The sequence below is a fragment of the Corvus hawaiiensis genome, chromosome 25 (assembly GCF_020740725.1).
Source record: "Corvus hawaiiensis isolate bCorHaw1 chromosome 25, bCorHaw1.pri.cur, whole genome shotgun sequence".
NCBI lineage: Eukaryota > Metazoa > Chordata > Aves > Passeriformes > Corvidae > Corvus > Corvus hawaiiensis.
The window spans coordinates 6,893,983-6,915,854 of NC_063237.1; the positions used below are offsets into that span (position 1 = coordinate 6,893,983).

The following is a 21,872-nucleotide window of genomic DNA, read 5'->3' on the forward strand; positions in this document are numbered from 1 at the left end:
CTTACTGCAGTTGCAGAGACTGCTCAGTTTTACTCTCCTCTCCACACACTAGGTGCCTCTTGGAGAAGCATCCCAAGGCTGCCCTTGCCATCATCCCTCGAAATGGTTACAGGCTGCTGCATTGCCCAGTCCTTGTCTTCCTGCAGACCTGGTGCTGCTGGTCAGGTTATTTCCACTGGGAAAATAAATGTTTGTGTCTCCCTGTCCAAGTAACTGATTGGGCTGGGGGCTAGAAGTGGATCTGAATGGATGCGTCATTTTCCTGGGAAGGATGACCATGTTTCACCTGGTCCTCACACAGAAAGCCCTTCCTGAGGAACCACCGACTCAGGGGTTTAATGCTGGAGGTTAATAATAATCGCACCAGGCAGCACATCATTGCCCCGTATCTGGTTGAGAGATTTACAAGTGAAACTCGTGGCAGAGGAAGAAATTGCCTCAATCACTTGGAGTAATGGCACATGGAGAGGCACTTGGGCATGACTGCTACTTAACACGGAGCCCAGCTTGGCTTCATTTAGCTGCTGGTGCCTTTCTAATAAACACGTTACACTACAAGGTGGGGATTAAGATCAGAAAAGTAAATAAATTGGAAACTGATGGGGACAGATGGGAGGAAAACGGAAGGTACTGGGGAGGAGTGACGAGGGATTGACTCCCATGCCTGGATGTGGGGAAATGACCCTGAAGACCATGGTTATAGCTTCCCAAGCATCTCCGTGGGCCTCAGCTGTGGGCTGCAGGTGCTGGGCAGCCCACTGCCGAGGCACGCAGGGTGTCCCTGCTCAGGGTCACCAAGCTGGTCGCTGTCTTTGGCAAATGGTGGCCATGGGAAGTTGGTGTCTTAAACAATTCAGTAGCTTTTACTATATGTATTAGAGGAGCAACAAAAAAGTGCAACGCACCAGTTGACAAGAAGGACTGGGGGGTTAATTTTCAGGATGCTGCCTGGGAATTTAGCCGTGGGATTTCCATTATTGCTAATGGGACTCACGCAGCTTAATTTCATGTGAGCTACACTAAAAACATACCCCTAACCGCCTGCAAAATTTGAGTCCTGAAATCAAGCCTTTTAAAAGTTAGAGAAGGGTAAACAAACACCTGAAACCACAGTATCTCGCTATTTCCCCCTCTCAGCTGTTTGGATTTTCAAGTCAGGAAGAGGGAGGAACTCAAGCAGTTTGACACAATTAAAAACCCCATCCCGCAGGCACGCTGGCTGCCTGTGCAGCGCGTCCCTGCTCTCTGCCAATTACAGCGGCAGAGTTATAACCCCCGAAAAAATAGGAGTAAGCTGATGCCTTACCCTTAACTATAGTACGGCGAGCGCGGCGTTGTCATACGCATCTAATAACCCACGCAGCGCTGCCGTGCATCATGAGGCCTCCGTTATTAGGCTGTTCTCGTTAAATGACTGCTATCATCTGGTCCCAAAGTACATTAAATCCCATTATAATTATAAACACACTTCCCCATAACGTTCTCCTTAGATTACATTTGCGCTGCTTTACCCCAAGGGTATCTTTGTACTAATGCCGTCCGCGTTTGTTGTTTTAGCTGACGACGCCGGGCCCTGCGCTGGCTGTGTTGTGCCACGGGTGCAGCAGGGAGGGAAGGCAGAAGGGAGAGCTGCGCGGCTGCCACGCTGCCCCTCCCTGAGGATTACACAGGTCTCTGGGCACCGCCAAGGAGCTGAGGCACGCGCAGGGCCGAGGGTCGAGGACGCTCAGGGCACACAGAGCTGCTGGGCTCGTGGCCCGCTGCTCGTGCCGCTGCCAGCGCTGCTGTCGGTGTCACGGTGGGGCCGGTGCCTTCCCGTGTGTTTCGCTCCCTTCCCAAGGCCGACCCTTGCGGCAGAGCCCCATGGCCCGTCCTGGGCTGCGGGCACCCCCCACATCCCTACATACAAGTGGTGCCGTCACGGCGTCAGTATTTCATCGCGGGGGGGGTGGGGGGGGGGGAAGGGAAAGCAGCTTCGTCGGGGCGACAACGTGCTCGGCGTCACACCATGTCACAACCACCGGCTTGCGGTCGGAATCCGCCACCGGACCCCAAACTGGGCTCTGGGGTTGGTTTTTACCGTCTCCACCCCCGGGGCCGGGGGTCCGCCCAGGCGCGGCGCGGGGGGCGGCTTTGTCTGGCGCGGGCGCGGCGGTGGCGCAGCCCGTCGGGGCGGTGGGCGCAGCCCGTCGGGGCGCGCAGCCCCGCTCGCACGGGGCCGGGGGCAGCCGCGCCGCTGCCCGCTGCCGCTCCCCGGTGCCGCCGGGCTTCCGGGTGCCGGGCTCCCCGCCGCCGCCTGCGGCTCCTCCATGTTTGTTGTCGGCAGCGCTGTCCAGCCGCTCCCGCTCCGCTCCCGCAAGGTGCGGGGCTGCGCGGGGCGGGGCGGGGCCGGGCGGGGGCGCCCGCACTCAGCCCGGCGCGGCGCGGGGGGGCGCGGGCGGAGGGGGTGGGGGCGGAGGGCGGCCTGACGCGGGCGCGGGGCGGCCCGTGGGCCGGCGCCGCCGTGATTTGCTGCGCGGCGCGGCGAGCGGCGGCGGCGGCGATGAGAGCGGGCAGTGCGAACTGCCGGAGCAGCCGCCGGCCGCCGTGAGTGCGGGCGAGGGGGGGCGGCACCGGGACCCCCCCGCGTCCCGCGCCCCGGCACCGCCGTGGGGCCGGGGCTCCGCCGCTTCGCCGCGCACCTGATGGGGCCGCGCTGCCGGCGGGACGGGGCGGCCGGAGCTGCGGCCGGGCGGCGGCGGGGGATGCGCACCTTCCTCTCCCTTCCCTCCCTTGCCTTCCCCAGGCGGCGGCAGCGGGGACGCGGCTCCGGCAGCTGCGGATCCGCCGAGCAGCGCGGAAACTTTTGGGCGAGTCGCTGCTGGGCTGCGGGCTAACTTCTCTCTCCTCCCCGCTCCCTTCTCCTCTCCTTTCTCCCCCCGGCTTTTCTCTCTCCCTCTCCTTTTTTTCTCTTTTTCCCCCTTTTCGCTCTCTTTCGTCTCTTCCCTCACCGCTCCCCCTTCCCGCTCCACTCTGCTCCTCTCCCCCTCCGCCTTTTGTTTTCGCAGATAGTCGGCACACAAAGCTGGTCCCAGATTTGAGCGACGGCGAGACACCCTGATGTGTGAGCCTGGGGCGCGCCATGGATCTTACTAAGATGGGGCTGATCCAGCTGCAGAACCCCTGCCACCCCACCGGGCTGCTGCACAAAGCCAACCAGATGCGCCTGGCGGGGACGCTGTGCGACGTGGTCATCATGGTGGACAGCCAGGAGTTCCATGCGCACCGAACCGTGCTGGCCTGCACCAGCAAGATGTTCGAGATCCTCTTCCACCGCAACAGCCAGCACTACACCCTGGACTTCCTCTCACCAAAGACGTTCCAGCAGATCCTGGAGTACGCGTACACTGCCACCCTACAAGCCAAGGTCGAGGACCTGGACGATCTGCTCTATGCCGCCGAGATCCTGGAAATTGAGTACCTGGAGGAGCAGTGCCTGAAGATCCTGGAGACTATACAGGCCTCTGAGGAAAATGACACCGAGGTCACCATGGCTGATGGAGGTGCCACCGCCACCACTGAGGAAGAGGAGGAGAGGAAGTCGAGGTACATCAAGGGCCTTTTTATCTCCAAGCCCACTGGTGAGGAGAGTGGCTATGCTGGCATGGCCAGCCAGAGTCTGCCAGCAGCCACAGCGGAGCAGAGCCCCTCTGCCTCCGCATCCTACTGCTCCCTCTCTTCCATGAGCCCCACCAAGGCGGCAGTGGACAGCTTAATGACCATTGGGCAGTCACTGCTGCAGGGTGCCCTGCCACCCAGTGCCCCCGAGGACTCACGCCCCGCCACCACCTGCCGCCCCCCTGGCCTCTCTGAAGTCAAAACGGAAGCGATGCAGGTGGATGAGGCCTCCAGCCACGACAGCCCCCGGACAGCCGAGCCCGGTGCCTCCAGTGGGGAGAAGCCTGACGAGAAGGGCAAGGAAGGACCTGGCACCCCAACCCGCAGCAGTGTCATCACTAGTGCCCGTGAACTGCACTATACCCGTGAGGAGGGTGCCGAGCCAGCCCCTGAGCCTGGCCAGGGGCTGCCACTGGGGCCAGAGCCGTCCGGCACTGCCCCGGGCGAGAAGCCCTTGGGCATCTACTCGCTGCTGCCGAACCACAAGACTGAGCCGGTGCTCGGCGTGCCGCCCACTGTGGCGTCCGCCCTGCACGTGCAGCCGGCCCTGGCTGTCTCCATGGACTTCAGTGCCTATGGCGGGCTGCTGCCCCAGGGCTTCATCCAGCGGGAGCTGTTCAGTAAGCTGGGGGAGCTGGCAGCCGGCATGAAGACGGAGAGCAGAGCCTTGGGTGAGCAGTGCAGCGTGTGTGGGGCAGAGCTGCCGGACAACGAGACCCTCGAGCAGCACAGGTGAGTGCCGAGGCCGTGCTGTGGCATGCTGCACCGGGCAGCCAGGATCTCGTCAGAGGGTTTCGTTTCTGGCTGAGCATCGTACGTGCTGGTGCAAAGTTTCCATCACGTACCCCAAAACCAGCTTGTGGAGTAGCATTCGCAGAGGGATGGCTGTTGCAGCTCCCCCAGATCTGGCAACCGTGCCAGAAGGTTCCTTCCAGTGAGTGCTGGCTGGGGAGAACAGCTCGGATGAGCTGGGGCCGTCGGTGTTTCCTGCGACCATAAACCCCACCAGTTTCCCTGGCCGGCATCAACCAAGCAGCCCACAGTTGCTACGCTTTGAGTTCAGGGATCTGTGTGTGGAGAGATGCAGTGGGGACAGGCAGCACTTGCCCACCACCCTCTGCTGAGAGCTGGTCCCTCCTGTGCCAGTGCTGGGGCACACCAGCACGGGCAGTGGTGGCACTATGCGGTGACTTGCCAGCTCGGGGGGAATTTGTGTTGCTCAGCTTCCCGGTTTATGAAACATTTACACTTTGCACAAAGTGGCGCGGGGGTCAGGCTGGGTAACGGCGGGGCGAGCGCAGAGGGCTCAGGCTGCCGCAGAGCCGCGGGTCTGTCCCTGCGGGGACGGTGAAGGGCTGAACATCCAATCGCTGCGGATGCGGTTTTGGGGCTCCCCTGCTCAGTGTGGGGGCATCTGTGTGCTCACTCCAAGCCCTGCACCCTGGGGACTTGCTGCGGGGTGCGAGCGTGGTGGTGGTTACTGACACGTGAGCTCAGTGCTCCGCTGTTTGCTGCCTCCTGGTCGTGGTTCAGGGATCAGGGCTTGTTCCCCGATTTGGCTGGGGAAGGAAGCCACGATAATTACCACACCAGAATTGACATCGCCAGTCAAATCCCACGGCTCTGGACGTGCTTTGGCGAGCGCTGCTCTGGCCCCCGGTGTGGCTGCAGCCCCGCGACAGGACAGCAGCGTCCTGCCTAGAGAAGGCATCACCAGCACGGTGCCGTAGCTTCTCCCTGCCTCCCCTGGCTGCGCACTCCATCAGATTTTTAATGAATCAACAGGTTAATTAGTCCTGATGCGCATAAGGCGCTCCAGGGCCGGTGTCCGTGCCGGCACGCGCCTCCGGCGGGGAAGTCGGGGCTGCCGGCACGCTTGCTGCCCGTGAGCCGTGCGGGATATCTGCTGTCGGGTGCCGGAGCAGTGGCTCCCCGTACGCTCAGCCCGTGAACACTCCGGGTGCAGGGCGGCAGCTGCCGAGCCGGGATCCTCAGCCCTGCGCGAGTTCTGGCAGCATCGCCCCTCGCTCAGCCGCGTGGACCCTGCGGGGAGCAGCCTTCACCCCTTGAGGGTCCTCGGCTCCGTGTGGGTGCACAGCCGCCTTCGGCTTTGTTTCCCCTTCTCACAAGTGGGAGAGCTGGGGCTGGCGTTGGTTACGTGCCCGAAGCCGCCTCGGCCGTGCGGTGATGCAGACCGAACGTCACCGGGAGAGCTGCAGTGAGGGCTCAGAGAGAATTTTAACGTGCCTTTCCGCCACGGTCTCAAGGCTCTCCCTTTCCCCCTCCAAGCCCAGAGCAGCAATTGCTGTGGCCGCAGTGGAGGGCGATGCTGGGGCTGTCCGAAGGCTCCTATCACCAGCCGTGGATCTGTCCAGAGGGAGGGAGAGCTGCACGGTCAGATCCTTCCCCGTGCGGTCGAGAGATGAGGGAGCACGGCCCAGCTGTCCAGCACAGCAGCCCCTATTTCACAGCGCCTTCCCGGGTTCAGCTTGTTTTGACAGCCGCGGCTGCAGCCGTGGCTTATTTCTCACTTATTCATGATCCTTATCGGGAGGCTGGGCACACACCATGCTCTGCGGGGCTCAGGGTCTACCTGGAGCATGGAGCTCAGCACTGGCCCCTGCCAGCGGAGTCTTAAAGGCAGTTGCTGAAGCCAACGCCAAACTCCGTTTGCCTGTTCTTCCTTTCAGACCGATTACCTGGCACTGGCAAACTTTGCAGGGTTAGCCAAATCCTTTGAGCCGTGTTTAAACTGATCTGTAAGACTGTCCATGTTGAAAGGCATTGGGTCACAGTCCAATGAACTCACTCCTCGGCCCCCAAAGTCTAAATCCCAGGCGGCTTGTGTGTAGACAGGGTCTCATGTGGCTTTTTTATAGTGTTTGCTTTCTAATACGTTGTGAGAATTACCATTTGGGGAGGATTTGTGCGATCCTATTGTATTCATGGAGCTGTTAAACAGCATCTGCGCTGGGTTGGGATCTGCAGCTCTCTGCCGGAGCAGCTCTGGTGGCAGCTGCACCGTGCTGGCTGCGGGCTCCTCTTCGCTCCACTGCCTGGTGGTAAGGGGGCCTGGGGATCTGCACCCTGCACTGGCGTCTGTGCACCGGCTGGAGATGGGGGCAGGAAGTGCCAGGGGCACCACGGTGTCACTCGTCAGCTTTCTCTGACCTCTTTCTGCCGTGCACTCGCTGCTGTGGTTTTGCTTTCCGACCCCGATGCGAGCGCGGAGGTGCCCGATCAGAGCCGCTCCCAGCTGTGGTGAGCTGGGGGCCAGGGGCAGGGGGCCAGGGCTGGGGGTACCTCGCTGTTCCGTGGGGTGTTTGGCTGCCAGTGTGACAGCTTCCATGTGCTGCTTCCCTAGCAGGTGACAGAGCCCAAAGCCACCCAGCACCAATGGTGCTCTTTGCACAAGGATTTCGGTGAGCCAGTGCGCGCCGAGCCTGTTTACAGAGCACAGGCAGCCCATGCATATGGCGGGGCTGTTTGTTTACACACACACATGCCTATAGAAGTGTAAACATATATGTTTATAGTCTTGGAGCCTTCTGAGTGTTGTTCCTGTCTTCCTTAGTATGGGAAGCATGTGCATGAAAAAGGAGAGCAGAGGGTTGGCCTGGCCTCGGTGAGCAGAGGGGGCCACTGGCCCTGGGTGACAGACGGTGCCCAAGGGACGGTCATCTGCCCTAGCCCAGCGTGGTAACACGGCTCCTTGGCCTCGTGGCAGCATCGTCTGTGCCGTGTCATATCCAAGAGCGCTGAGTTGTGACCTTTGGGGGGCCAAGTGGCCACAAGCCTTGGCTCTGCCTCTGATCGGGGTTTTCAGGTCCCTGAACGCACCGGCTGCTGCATGATACATTTTTTTCTCCCTTACTGAGCTTATGATTTTGACTAATTGAGTGTAGATTGAGTCGTCGAGTCTTTAATTTTTTTTATAAAAGATTTCCTTCTGGGTTCAGCAAAGTTCAAACTTAATCTAATGTTAGTATCGATCATCGCTTCTAATTGCAGACAAAAAAGCCATAGTTCAGTGGCCCTTTTTGGGGTTGTTTTGTGAAGGAAAACCTCCAAGCTGCAAGGCGAGAGCTGTGCTGAGCTGCCAACTGAGCCTGGCATAATTTGTCATTGGGAAGTTAAATACCTTTAAACTTTAAAAAAATTAAACCACGTCTTTTATAAAGTGATAGCGGCTGGGAAGGCTGTCAGTGGGATGTGATCCCATACGCTTCATTTATGGCACAGTTGAGGATCCCAAGCCAGTGCTGCCTGGGAATTGGCCCTCCATGGCAATGCAGCTGCCGGCAGTGCTCGCCACGTGTGTCAGTGCAAGATGGAGATGCTGGTCGGGAAAGTAAAAGTGCCTTGTGGTGGTGGTGTCATGAGGCCAGTGGTGTGCATATGCTCCTTGTGGGGCAATTTTGGGTGGAAGGTGCTTGTTCTCACTGTCATATGGGGGGATGGACCTTGGGGAAAAGCTTCCATGCCAACTGTCAGGTCTGTTCTGCATTTCGAGGTTCCATGGCTGAGCTGTCAGCTAAAGATGTGTGTGCGCCAGTGAAGGACTTAAAGACGGGTAAGGAGGCTCGCTCTGCTCCAGTGACTGCTGGCCAGCCACTGTACCTCAAACTCCAGATCTGTGCCCTCTTTCCCCATTGAAAGACAGAAAAGCAGTGGATCTGCCTGTCTGCTCCCAGCAGCACCAGTGTTCAGGGTGGGCCAGGCATCGATGCTCCCACCAGTCTGAAAGGCTCCTGCTTGGGAAAACTGCAGCTTCCCATGGGGATCCAGCCTTTGGCTCTTCCTCTGGCAGCCTCACCTCCCCTGTCTCCACCTGGATTAGCTGAGCGTTGTATTGCTAATGCCATTAGGCACGTTGGCACTGCTCGGCATGTCACAGTGAGAAACAGATGCAGTGTACCATTAAAGCAATAAACGTGATAAATCGGATCCCAAGTGCTTTGTGAGATGTTATTAGTGTTAATTTCAGTAGCCGAATACAGTAGTTATTTTTATTTTATTTTAAGCATTCGTCAATTTATGTTCCACTGCAATTTAAACTTCTGAAAAAAAGGAGGAAAAATAGAAAGCAAGGGGGAGAGGGAAGGAAAAAGCCAGGGCAGCAGCCCCCCAAACTCTGCCCATGATTACTTCCAGAGTTCGAGGATGACCTGGCAGCTCTTGTTTCTTGCTGATGGGCCTTATTAGCAGCACCTGGCATCATAAGGGGCTAATGGAAACCAGCGTTCCTGGCTGCTGGGCTGCAGTGCAGGGCAGCCGGGCGAGGAAGCTCTTATTAGCTTTATGGTCAGGGGGACGTGCCCCGCTCAGGAAATGAATGTTGCAGCTAAGGTCCACAGCGCTGACCCTGAGCATGTAACCTGTGAGCGCCGGCCGAGACCCCGCGCAGGATGCTTGGGATTTCGGGGGCTCTCTGGTTCTTGTCATGGGCAGAGGGGGAATACAGCATGGTATGTTGCAGCCTTGAACTTTTGATTTATTCAGTGGGTGACTTAACTATTTCCATACTCAGCTCCAAGTGTGGAGGGAGAAAAGCCCCCTTCGGCTTCTACCTTATTCCATCCATTATTCTGCATCAGTTTAGTTATGCATGCACTGCGTTTGAAAGTGAAGCTCTGAGGTTCCCCTCAGAAAACACCTATTTTCTATGTATTTGTTTGTTTGTTTCCCCCTGCCCAGTGGAACTCTGGTTTCTCCTGGCCATGATGCCTGGTGCTTCTGATACTTTGCAGAGGGACATCCAGGGGCGTGATAGGGTCACTGCCTGCTCTCTGCCTGGTGTGCAGCCCCTTCCCCAGCACTGCTCAATTCCCAGGGACCAGGACCCCATTGGCTGCAGGGCTGGGACCCCAATGCATGAAACCTGCCGCGCTGAGGACACTTGGGTGGCTCTTCCCCAAAGCTGGCTGTGGCTGCAGCAGCTCGATGAGATTTGCAGAGCATCCTCAGTCCTCGTGACACCTTGCAGAGTGATGTTGGTTAAAAAGCCTTTTCAGCTGTACAGAGGGCCCCTCCGAGAGCCTGTGCTAGTTCAGGAGTGACTCTCCAATGTTTCTTCCTTTCCTTGTGGAGCACGGGAGTGGTGCAGAGCAGCCTGGGCTGTTGGTGACTGAGCATTCCTGCAGCCTTCCCCGCTTCTGTGGGATGTTGGCTCTTTAGTTACACCAGTCTGTAAATCTGTTTTCCTTGGATAGAGTAAAATGATCTGCATTTTCCTTTTTGCCTGCAATTAGCAAGATTTTTCTTTTATTCCCCCTCTACCCCCCTTGACAGCTTCAAGAGAGGCTTTAAATGAGTAATTACTAAATATTTCCCGGCAGCCAAACACGGGGCCATGGCATCTCCTGTTGCAAAAGTGAAAAATATTTCTGTTTGCAGTTAATTTTAGTGGCAGGCAGATCATGTTAACTGGGTGTAATTGCTTCCAGATATGGCAGAGGGTTTTGTGTGTTGGGATGAAGGGTCTGGTAAGTGCTCACTTCCTGTGTAAATTAGCCTATTCCATTCATTCCTCCTCACCCGGCAGTCCTGGCTTGTGTCATTCTGCCGGTGAGGGGTTCTTCCCCCCGGCCTGGCTCAGCGCTTTATGGTGGGATCAGTCCTTTGCGGGGCATCGCTCCCTCCTTTGCTGGAAGGGATCTGCATCCCACTCTGCGGCCGGTGACCTGGACGGAGCTTGGTGTGCACACTGGCCCTGGTAGAGATTGGTGGTGTGACAGGTACCAGCTGAAACAGGGAGAGTGGCACATAGGGAATTTCAGACAGGATGGATTCATATAATATGAGCAACAGGAAAGGGTTCATGCATCCTCTGGAATACATGCAGACATGGCAGGGGAGTCTGTGTGTGGCCAGAGGCCTTTTCATATGGGCTGATGAGTTTCCACTGCAGTCGTGACATCTGCTTTTGTTCCCAGGCTCAAGCCCAGTTGGTCAGACCTGCTGTGGGGTGTTAAGGAGCATCACCTGTGCGTCCGATCTGGATAATCTTTATTCAGGCTGAGGCATGCCTGAACCACTTGGTTTCGGTTTGGAACACGCTGGTTTGCCTTGGCAGCGCTTTGGGTAACATCTGTGCTGACAGCAGAGCAGCAGGTACCTCTGGTAGAGTACAAGTGCTGTTGGACCACGTCATTCACAAGAAAGGTGGATTCCTCTTTTTGGCAAGAGGTCACTCTGCGTCTGAAGGAGGGAGCATTGCCTAAAACTGGGGTTGTGGGAGCGAGCCTTTGTGGCCCAGGCTTATGCGCTGGCCAGGGGCCAGGGCCGCCCAGATCATTTTCGCTGTAGTGTTCTTAACTGATTTTAAGTAGATTATGGTTGGATACGCGCCCTGCTGTGCTGGTTCAGGTTTCCATCGGCCTTCGTTGTCTCATTGCTGTTTTATTGGCATGTTGTTTAGCAAACAAGCCGGCAATGTGCGATTGAGGAAAGGCTTCTCCACGTAGGCACGAGCGCTGCAAGGCGCGCAAAGCCTGGCTAGCGCTGCCCGCCCACCATAAATCAGCGTTAAACACCCTGCTTTGTTACCAGTGTCAGCGCGGGAGATGGGCTGGTTATCTGCGTGTATCAGCCAGGCTGATAACCCCTGCTCTGTTCAGTGCTGTGCGAGGAGCGGCAGGCTCGCTGCAGCGGGGGAGTGCACTGGATGCCGGCACGGGTGATGCTGTGGTGTTTGCCGTACACACTGCCAAGGGGACCTGTGCACCCCCTTCTTGAAACAATGCACTTTCATCCATCTGCAGCTTGTGGTGGGGAGGAAGATGCCTGCTTTCACCTTGGTGACCTATAAGGAAGGGGAGCATCTGCTGAGCGTAAAAACAAAGAGAAACTCAAAAAACCCACAGCCCCAAGCGCCAGGCCATTTCCGTCGCCAGTGGAGGGCTTCAAAAGGCGTGTGGTAGTGGTACCCAGGGACGTGCTTTAGTGGTGGGTTTGGCAGTGCTGGGGGAACAGTTGGACTCAATGCTCTCAGACATCTTTCCCAACCATTGTGATTCCCAAACACCAACTCTGCCACAGAGTCCAAGGAGCATTTGGACAATGCTCTCAGGCGCATGGTGGGATTTTTGGGGCTGTCCTGTGCAGTGCCAGTAGCTGGATGTTGATGATCCCTTTGGGTTCAGGGTATTCTGTGATTTTATGATTTCCACACCAGGTACTGCACCAGTTACAATCCACGTGTGGTTTGCTGCTCCCTCATAACTACTGGATGTGCTTTTGATGCCGTTTTGGTTTTTACCCTTTTTTCTTTTATATATTCTCTGTATCCTTTACACATATACTTGTAGCTTTGTAGCTTCATATTGTAGCTTAGTTTCAACATTTTCCTAGGCAGAAAGACAAAACAAATTCCAGGATCCCTGTGCTATCTTGGTTCTCCTTAGAAACCAAGGCTGAAACCAGCTTTCCGAAATATACTTTTGTAAACAGGGCCTGGGTGCCATCCTGAGGTGGGAGAATCTAGAAGGTACTAGAACTGGGGGAATTACTTTACCAGGCAGGTTCCTAATTGGGGGTTCTTGTCAGATATGCTAATTTGCAGGATCTGTAAAAATTGTACACACCTCACACGGGGTGTGCATCTTCGGCCTTTTCTTCCTGACGAATCTGTGCGTCTGAGGATCCTCATATAAAGGTACCCTTTTTTATCACCGTAACTGTGTTTGACACATGTTTTTAGGACCAGAGGAAAAGGCATCACTTTTATGCTTTTGCCGCTGAGTCTGGGGATGGTGCTGGACTCCACATGCTTTGCCCTTGGTCACCTTCCCTCATTCTTGTCTCCACGCAGTATTTATAGTAAATCATATTAGAAAGGAGTGCTAAGGAGGAAGCATGATTCATCCTCCTTGAAACCAGCACTGACATAAATAAAGGCAAAGCGCTTACTACGCGTTTTTTATTATGGTACTTAGGGACAGGTTGTACTAATTTTGGGGTGCACAGAGTAAACCCAGGAAGGCTACGACTCCAAGAAGCCCAGTTTCACCACAGCACAGGCTGTGTTTTTAAAAAACCCAACCAAAACCCAGCTGGCCTTCCTGAAAGTGCATGTGCATGGCAGCACAAGGCTTTTGGGACAGCTCGTTGCCTTCCAGATTTCACTGCATGTCTTTGGCTGTTCCATTGATTTCTCAGGGCTTTGCTGTCACGCAGGAGCAGAGATGGCTGTGAGCTCAGGTATCATCTTTACCTGTGAGGATGGTGAGGCCCTCGCACTGGTTGCCCAGAGAGGCTGTGGCTGCCCCTGGGATAGTGGAAGGTGTCCCTGTCCATGGCAGGGGGTTGAAATGAGATGAGCTTTAAGGTCCCTCCCAATTTAAGCCATTCTAAGCCATTCTATTGTCACAGGTCTGGAATAGGATGTGCAAATTGTAGCAGAAAAGGGTTCTCTGATGAGGGGATGGACAGAGAGGATGTACAGAGGATGCTGGGTGCGGAGAGACCCTGCCAGCGGCTCTCAGACCGTGTGAATCTGGGCTGCCAGCAGCGCGGCACAGGCAGCGCCGGTGACAGATCGTATCTCAGCTGGGCACGGGCTGCGGTCCCAGCCGGCTGCACAGCACACTCGGACGGCCTTCGCGTGGGAGGGATGAGGCCCCGGCGCTGTGCAGCAGCCGCACCTCGCTGGCCCCTCGCCGGCCCCTCGCCCCGTGCGCCGCGGCACCGGGCTGGCTCCTCTGTGCCCTGCGGTGGTCGGGGCACAGCAGAGCGCCACCAGCCCACAAACCGGGGCCCCTTTCTGCGAAATGGAGCAGCGCTCAGAACCGAAACCCTCTGTATGTCCCGCCCGCCCGCCTCCCCTCCGGGGCGGTCTGCTATTTTTACCAGGAACGAGGTGATTTCCTCTTCTCTTTCTTCCTTCCCCCTGTTCGTAGAAAAGATCCCAAGTGCCGAGCACAGGGCAGGGCACTCCTGCGAGTAAGAGCAGTGACCAGAGGCACTTGTCACAGAGAAGCCTCTTTGGTCAGCTCTAGCCACACTGCCCTTGCCTTCTCTTGCACGTGTTGCCTTGGTGGGAACCAGAAGTGTGCAATGAAACTGGCAGAAAACCTGCTTCCCTGTGGCAGGAATCATCTTAGGAACATTTTAACTTGGATGAAAACCTTTCCAGTGGAAGAAAAGTGAAAAGCAATTGGTTTTGCTTCCCAGGTTCCTGTCCTCTCCTTGGGTGAGGGATGAGGAAATGCCATCCTGACTTTGCTGTGCCTCCCCCAGCCTTTCAGATCATCATCACCCTAGCTGAAGGGCAGCATTTGGTTGGGGTTTTTGGGGGGAATTTGGGATTTGCATTTCTGGGGCTGTGGGGAAGATTGCACATAGGGCAGGGTTGTAGGAAATGGGTGCTGTGGTGGGAACCGGGCCACTGGCAGCTCCCAGCCTGCAGGGTGCTGAGTCAGCAGTACCCGAGAGTTGGGGCAGCGCTGGAGCTGCCAGGGGATGCCCCAGACCTGCATGTGGGATTCCCCCAGCCCAGCCCTGCCCACGGATCTGGGGAGGGACACTGGGATCTCGGGATGCAGAGGCAAGCACTTGTATTGATTTCTGGCTTCTCTGACCCTTTAGCTGGAGGCAGCTCTTCCCTCAGCGTTGAACCAAACGTAGCTTAAAGCGGTGCAGAAATGTTTATCAACCCTTCCCTTGCAGCAATGAGCACTGGCCAATGCATTATTTAGCAGGGTGGGATCTGTGGCAGGCTGCCCTGGAGCAGGGGCCATGACCAGCCAGCACATGGGTGGTGGGAGCAGGGGCCTCTGGTGGGTTGTGTGCTAAGGATGCAGGCATCACTGGGAGGAGAGCTTACACTGGACCTTGCTCTGGGAGAGAGACCCGTCCAGCTCTGCCTGGCCAGAAGATGGGAAGAGGATGGCAGAAGAGTGGACTGTGGTGCTGGGGGGGCTGAGTGAGGCGTCACAGAGGTGGCATCTCCTGAGGATGGCACTCAGGATGCTTTTTGCCTTATCCCATAGTGCCATTGCCGCATGGTGGGGCACCAAAGGCTCAGCCGGCACCGGCAGCTGTGCCACATCCTCCTCTGGCTGGAGGTGGAGAACAGCTCGCTCCCTAATTAGCACCTTTGTTGCTAAGTGAATGAAGCGGCCGTGCATGGCGAGCTTCCCGCCAGCAATCCGTGTGTCGAGGAAGGGGCCTTCCATCATCACCACATGCAGTGCTGCGGCGTGCAGCCACGGGGACCAGGGTGCCAGAGCCGAGCTGCTCACAGCCCTCCTGCTCTGGGGACCGTGTGCTCCAGGGACTGTGGCTCTGCTGCTCCGCATGCCCCGGGCAGCCCAGCCCTGCCTCAGCAAAGTACTGATTTACCGTGGGCCCGTGACGGTCATCCTCCAGGTGCCAGCACTGTCACCTCTTGTGCCGAGGGTTGCTGCTGAGGCAGCCCTTCTGCTCCGGTCTGCCGCACGTGTATTTTCAATTACCTCTGGTCACCTCTCACACAGCGTCTGCCCTGGCTGGCTGGGTCAGACATGAGTTAGCTGCAAGTGTCACTGTGTTAAAGGGAATAACCGTGCTGTCTTCGGAGGGATGGTAACGACGGATGCCTGTGGAATGACAGCCTGTGGCAGTGCTCATTAAACAAGACTCCATTTGGATTGCCAAATCCCTTTGACTCTTCCCGAATCATCTTCTGCCCCATCCTGGCTCTGCATCCCGGCATTGGGGTTTTATTATTTTATAGGTGCTGTAACGTTCAGGCTGTGCCGTGCGGCAGTGGTCGATACGCTCTCCCCATCATCCTCCTCCTCCTCCTTTTCAGAGAAGTGTTGGGTGCCTGGAGCATGTGGGGGCTCCTGGCCTCCAGACGTGTTTTGGAGCCAGAATATCCCGTGTTTAGGGGTGTTTGTTGGAAAATACATAATATTTGTACTTATGAGTGATGGTTTTGTCATTTTCAGTGTCTGTTGCTGGTGACTGTATATACTTTGTGTATAAACTTTGCCTTTTCCTTAGTAAATAATGCCAGGGAAACGAGGGTTAAAAGCATCATGACTGTCTGGGCACAGAGGTGGGGCTGTCCCTGTACTGCTGCCTGTCCCAGCCCAGCTCTGGAGTGGCCAGGCAGTCCCAAAAGGATGTGCAGAGCAAGCTGGATGCAGCCCCAGCTGCCGACACTTCCAGCGCAGCACTGAGTCGTCCACGGGAAGGACCAGCTGGGGAGCAGGAATGGTGCTGAGCATCATTTTCTCCCAACAAATTATTGTTCTTGCAAGAGCAGATTTGAAATCTATTTAACTTTTCAGTGCCCTGTACCCCTTTAAACGTTACCCCTTTAAACGTTTCCAGTGTGTTCTCGCTGATGGGTTACCTTTTCTTTCCCCTTGGGCTATAATTAGTGTCCTTTACACAGAATTGCCTTAGAATTGGATTTGAAGAAGATAAGAATCAAATTACCAGTATTTATCTTGTAAATTCCAAAAGATCTACTGAGAGGCACTGTACAAGAAGGATTTTTAAAATATCGTGCTCTAAAAACACCAACCTCCCCTGAGGGTCACATCTGCAAAATACCTTGGGATGCAGGACAGGGTCAGAAGGGAGACCGGATGGTTCCTTCCCCACCAAAACCCTGCTGGTGGGCTGGGGGAACAGCTTGCTGGCAAAATATCTCCCCAGGTAGGTGAAGGTGCCGAGTCAGGGCAAGCATCCCCACTCCCGGTGGGTGACTGGACGCAGGTAGGGAGCATTATCTCAGGCTGGGCTTTGGTCTTGGCTTTCATGTCTGGTCCCATGTAGGCTGGAGAGGAGGAGCCTTTGAAATGCCACCTCTCTCCCACTTTTCCAGGCTCTGACCTTTTCCCCACTCTGACAGGCAGTTCTCAGATGATGAGGTGAGTTGAGCGCCAGAAGTGGATGGAGGTAATTTTGGTGGGCTCTGTTTTGGCAGAAATTAAGCATCTGCATTTAAATGAAGGAGATGGAGAGCCCGGGCAGCTAAGACTGTATTTTCATAGCATAAACAGTTACAGAAGAAGATTAATGGCATCTGTGTAAACAGTTCGTCGCAGCAGCGAGGGGTTGGGGTTTTTTAATAGTTAGAAAATACTAAGGGTGGCTGGAGGCAGGAGACACCATACTTCCCTCCTGCTCACACCTTCCACCTCCCTGTCCATCCCACAGTAAATATTCCAGCCACCCTCAGCCCCTCTCTCCCTTCTCACCGTAAATTACATATTAAAGTAGCCTGGTAACTGAGCGCTGGTTGCTGCGCGATAAGCTCCGGGAAATCGATATGTTTGCCATGTGCCTGCTTGTTTATGACACCTGCCTGCCGAGCAGTCGAGCAATGCTCCGCGGGCCCGGGCTGCGCTCACGGGAGGGGCTGCAGCAGCACTAAAGGATTTTTTTGTTCCCCAAGTGAGATGTTGCCCCGAGCTGCCTGGCAGCATCCTGTCAGGGGGGTAAAATAACAGCAGTGATGATATTTGGTGATGCAGAGCACAGGGAGGCGGGTACGATCAGAGTGTGGTTCACAGCTTTGTTCATTTTTGGGGCTTCTCCCGGCCCCTCCAAAGGTTTCTGCTCTGCTTCCATTTGCCACCTCCATGGGTAGGTGTGGGAGTGGAGCCCAGGAGTTTAAGCACTCATTTTGTGCACCCTGGGCAGGGAGGAAGCTGCCCACACACAGCACTTTGCGGGGAGGGTTTGGCATCTTCAGAGCACTGTGCCACGAGCCGCGAGGCAGGGACCGTGCATTCGGCACTGTGACACAGGGGACCCGTTGGCTGCATCCCGGTGCTCGGGATGTGCCCCAACCCCTCAGTCTGCAAGCAGCCAACCCCAGCTCAGCTCATGAAATGGGATAGCCCTGACTTGAGAAAACTCTCCTCAGCTTCCCAGCCCAAGAGTTTGGGTGCTTTGCCAGTGCAAGGGTGGGTGCCTGCTCATGTCCCCCATGCACCAGTGGGGCTTTGGGGTGGGAGCAGACATTTTTTTCTGAAATCCCAACTCAGCAAGCTGCATTAATTGACCTTTTGACCCAGATGTGAAGTTGGGAGGTAAAAGATACAGCTTGCAAGATTTTTATAAAACTGTTGACCTCTCACAAGATTAACTCAGAGATAATAGTAATTATCAACAGCTTATGGTGAGTCCAATCGATGGTGAACTTTACCTCCTGCCTAAAACTGAAGGTCGGTCATCTGCTGCAGCGGAGATAACTGCCACAGGCGTTCCGACCGCCGTCAGCCAGCAAACGTCCCTGGACAGAGGAAATCCCTGAATGGAGCATGTGTGGTTCCTGTGGGAAAATGGACTCACGGGACAGCTCAGTGCAGTGCCCAGGCATGGGGTTTGGGGATGCTGAATGCTGCAGCTGAGCTTCAGTACAGAGCAAACAGCCTCCCTGGCACTGTGCTGGCACACCAGGACAGTGGCTCCCTTGGGATGCTTGGATCGGGGAAGTGGACAAGGAGAGGCAGCACCCTGCTCCAAAAAGATACTTCATCTTCCCTAGCTTTTGATTGTGTGCTTTCACTTTTTATGTACAAAAGATTGTCTATTTAATTAACTTGAGAATGCAATTTCAAAACCACTAATGCTTTACACATGACAGCTTTTAAAATACAAGTAGTGTTCCAGTACTGCTCCGTGCTCCCTCTGCCTCTTCTGGGTTGTTTTGGAGACAAACATTCCCTCCAAGCAGACCCCAATTCTTGAACAGGATTTGAACCAATTTGGGGTGTTTGATCCTGGGTTTGACTTGTCAGTGTGCCTGGGCTGGCAGGAGCCCTCCATAAGCAATGGCAGCAATTCTCTCCATGTCTTTGTCTTTTCCTGGATGTCACCTGTTAAGCTCCAGCCAGCCAGTACTGTGAGCAGGAGCATCTTCTCTCTGGCACTGGCGAGCAGGCCTAATTTCTGTTCCTTAAGCCTTGGGTTTCTCTTTATTACCTTTTTTTTGGTAGAGCTGGTTTCTAATGGACATGCTTCTGTGCACACCCTCACTTTGACTCCTCACCTGAAACACCCTTCAGCCTTTCCAGGTTCATTAGTTTTTACCAGGCATCTTTAAGTTGTCCTGAATGGATGAGGTGGGGGGATGCTGCAAAGGCTGGCCAAGTGGATGCAGCATGGTCAGCCCAGGCAGCTTATCCAAAACCTGCCCACCCTTGCTGGTGTGAGACCCCAGGGTGCCCTCACTGCGACCCCCACCCAGCACATGGGTGAGCCCCAGAGCCGACTCCTCTCACTTCCCTCCCTATCAAGGGGAGTTGCAGGTGGCTCTGGGGAAACCCCCGATTTTCCCTCCCACTTGCCTTTCCCCCAGCCTGGCGCAGGGAAGCCGGGTGGGAACCTGGAGGCGAGTACTGGATTTGTGGTTAAAAACTTGCATGCGCCACCACCCCCACCCCCCCCCCCCCCCCCCGTTTTTTTTTTCCCCCTTTTTTTTTTGTAGCTTAGAAACCTCTCTTTGTGGCAGAAGGCTGGGAGGGTTTGAATGCCACATCCCGGCGTAGGAGGCTGACTGGGACCATACGGCTTTATCATTCATTAATTCCTGTGCTCATTCATCCCCCTATTTAAACTTCTCTGTAAAGACGGGAGCTACAGATGGTCTTTTGGTACCCGCTTTAGCCGTCAGCCCTCGGCCCCGACAAAGGGGTACAGAGGGAGCAGCAGAGTGTACAAAATATTTCCAACCATTAGAAATCGAGGTCTCATTCACCGGCAGCTCCTGTTTTGAAAGCGAATTTATGCGAGAGCATCGTAACCCCTGAGCCAGAGCATGGCCAGGAGTGTGGCTGCGCTGAGGGGCAGCATCAGCCACTTTTGCCTGCGATAGTTTGGTGCCAGGTCACTGTTTCCAGTTTTCTTTGAGAATTTGTTACCGTTATGACATCCAACATCACGCTCTGGTGCGGGAAGCAGTGACCAGAGTGTGCCTGGCAGGGATGCTGTACCTCAGGTATCCCAGGGCAGCTCGTGCTGGGTGGTGGTTTGTCCTTGCTGTTTGCTGGCACAGCGGCCACCACGTTCCCAGTGTGTCGTTTTACATGTGGTGGCAATGACATGCTGAGCCAGGGATGCGCTGGGGCTGCAGTGCTGGGAGTGACACCCATGACACCTCTACCTGCCCATGCCCCAGTTCCCACAGGTGTTTCAAGTCCCACAGGCACAGGGGGAACTCAGGGCTCCCACAGGGCTGCCCTCAGGAAAGGTTTTCAGGGAGGCACTAGGGCTGCGGGGATGCCGGCGTGTGAGAGGGTAGCAGTCGCACTCCTTGGCAGAGGAGGAATTGCCAAGGTCGTGGAGACTGTGGAGCTGCTGGGGCACACGGGACATTTCCTTAACAAACAGACTGGCTGGGTGCTGCCAAGGGGGCTCCAGACCTGATCCTGGGCACAGCATTCCTTGGCGTGCTCCATCTTTTCTGCAGGAAAGTCGGGACCAAAAGTTTTCTCATGGAAAAACCAAATTCTGCGATCTCGTTTTTGCACATGCTGTGCTTAAATATTAACACCAATTGAGCAAATTGCCTTTTAACTGCCTTTATTTGCTTTCATTAACGGTATAATTTAAAAGCTCCCGAATTTGCATGGAACCTGTTGTGCATGTTGGGGAGGGGATGAGGCTGCTCATAAATGAATTAATTGTGAGCGAGCCTCCTTGGGGAGGTCCCACGGTGCCAGGATGGCTCAGCAACGCCTGGGTTTGGGACGCCGCGTACTTTTGGCCGGGGCCAGGGGGAGTGGAGTGTGTTGTCAGTGCTGGCGTCCCACTCAGAGCTTGGCTCGCCCGGAAGGTATTTATTTATTTTTCAGCAAAACATGTTGTACACTGAGCAAAACTAATTATGGAGAGCTGAGGCAGTGTCTTCCTGTTGGTGCACCGGTACTGGAACCAGTGCAGGAGGGTAAAACTGCAGGGGAGAGTTGCCAGTGCCGTGCCCCTGTCGCTGTGCCCCGGTGTGGGGCCCTGCAGCAGCCAGAAGCATCTGCCTGCATAGCTGTGCCATGAGATGACAGGTTCCAGCGTGACTCCAGCCAGCGGCCGCTCGCTCCCTCTGCGCAGATGTTTGTGTGGTTTTGGGAGCAAAGCCAGCTCGGACACGGTGCATGCAATGCGGTCCTGTGTGCTGCACCGTGCAGTGCTGACGGCTCCGCTCAGCCTGTGCGAGCTCCTTTGACACCTCCCATTTCCATGGTCTTTCCCAAAAATACATGTTTTCCAAGGGAGATTTCGCAGTCAGATGGGCAGCAGTGGCCCCAGTCCCTGAGCTGCTGAGGTGCTTCCTTTGCTGCCACCTCCTCACCCTGGGCACTTGGGGCTCTCCCCAAAGGCCAGTGCAGTGCAGATACATTAATTTGCTGCCTTGACAAGGTGCATAATGTTCACTTCCCAACTTGTAATTGGAAATAATTAGTTCTTTGTCCTCCCCGGGAACTCCTGGGGAGGCGGCGCAGACCTGGGCAAAGGCAGCGGCACTGGCGGAGGACGGGAGGAGACCAGTCCATGGCTGGGAGAAACCTCTGGGGAATCTTTGTGGAGGGAGGCGTTTCCAGCCTGTCCGAGGGCATCTCTCCTGGCAGAGAAGGACTGTGTAAGAGCCCAGCGTTACAGTTTTATTAATCAAAGACACTTCCACTGCCCCCGTACAGCAGTATGGCTGCTGCACCTGTCCCTCCCTGATGGCTCCCTAATTTATCTTCTCAGGGAAAGGGGGGATGCACTGCTGCTCCCCAGTCCTGCTGCCAGTGCTGAGGCCATCGCACTGTGCTGTTCTCCTTCCCAAACTTCTGAAGCCCAGCCAGCATGAGGAATACTTCAGGAGACTATCTGGAAGCCCGTGAGCACAGGGCAGGCAGTGTGCACAGAGCAAAGGCAAGACCCCCAGCTGGACTCCTGCATGCTTGAGGTTCTCTGATCCCCTCTCCAAGGGAGATGTCTCTGCCCGTCCCCAAAATGCAGGCATAAAACCCGAGTGGGTACCAGACAGTCACATCCCAGGAGCCCAAACCGGCCCTCCAGAAAGGAGGACAATGCACAGATTGGCATTGGGCATCCATAATTCTAGCTACAAAAACACAGTATTTTGGAGTTGCTAATAATAAGAAAGTGTTTTCATCAAAGCTTTATTCGTCTGTGTGCTGACATCTGGAGAGCCAAGATAGATATTTTCCTTACGACTGTATTTCCAAGCCATGAGCTCTTCCCTGGCTGTTAATTAATCCTTTGTA

At 55.5% G+C, this 21,872-nt stretch overlaps 1 protein-coding gene across 1 annotated transcript in view; it reads left to right on the forward strand.

The window, feature by feature from the left end:
* The first annotated feature begins 2,743 nt into the window (after nt 1–2,743).
* The window catches only part of ZBTB16 (zinc finger and BTB domain containing 16), a 54,689-nt gene continuing 35,560 nt past the window's right edge, over nt 2,744–21,872 (forward strand). Inside the window, 1 exon segment of the mRNA XM_048328858.1 lies at nt 2,744–4,389. Within this exon segment, the coding sequence (XP_048184815.1) occupies nt 3,122–4,389 (1,268 nt within the window). The 5' untranslated portion in view covers nt 2,744–3,121.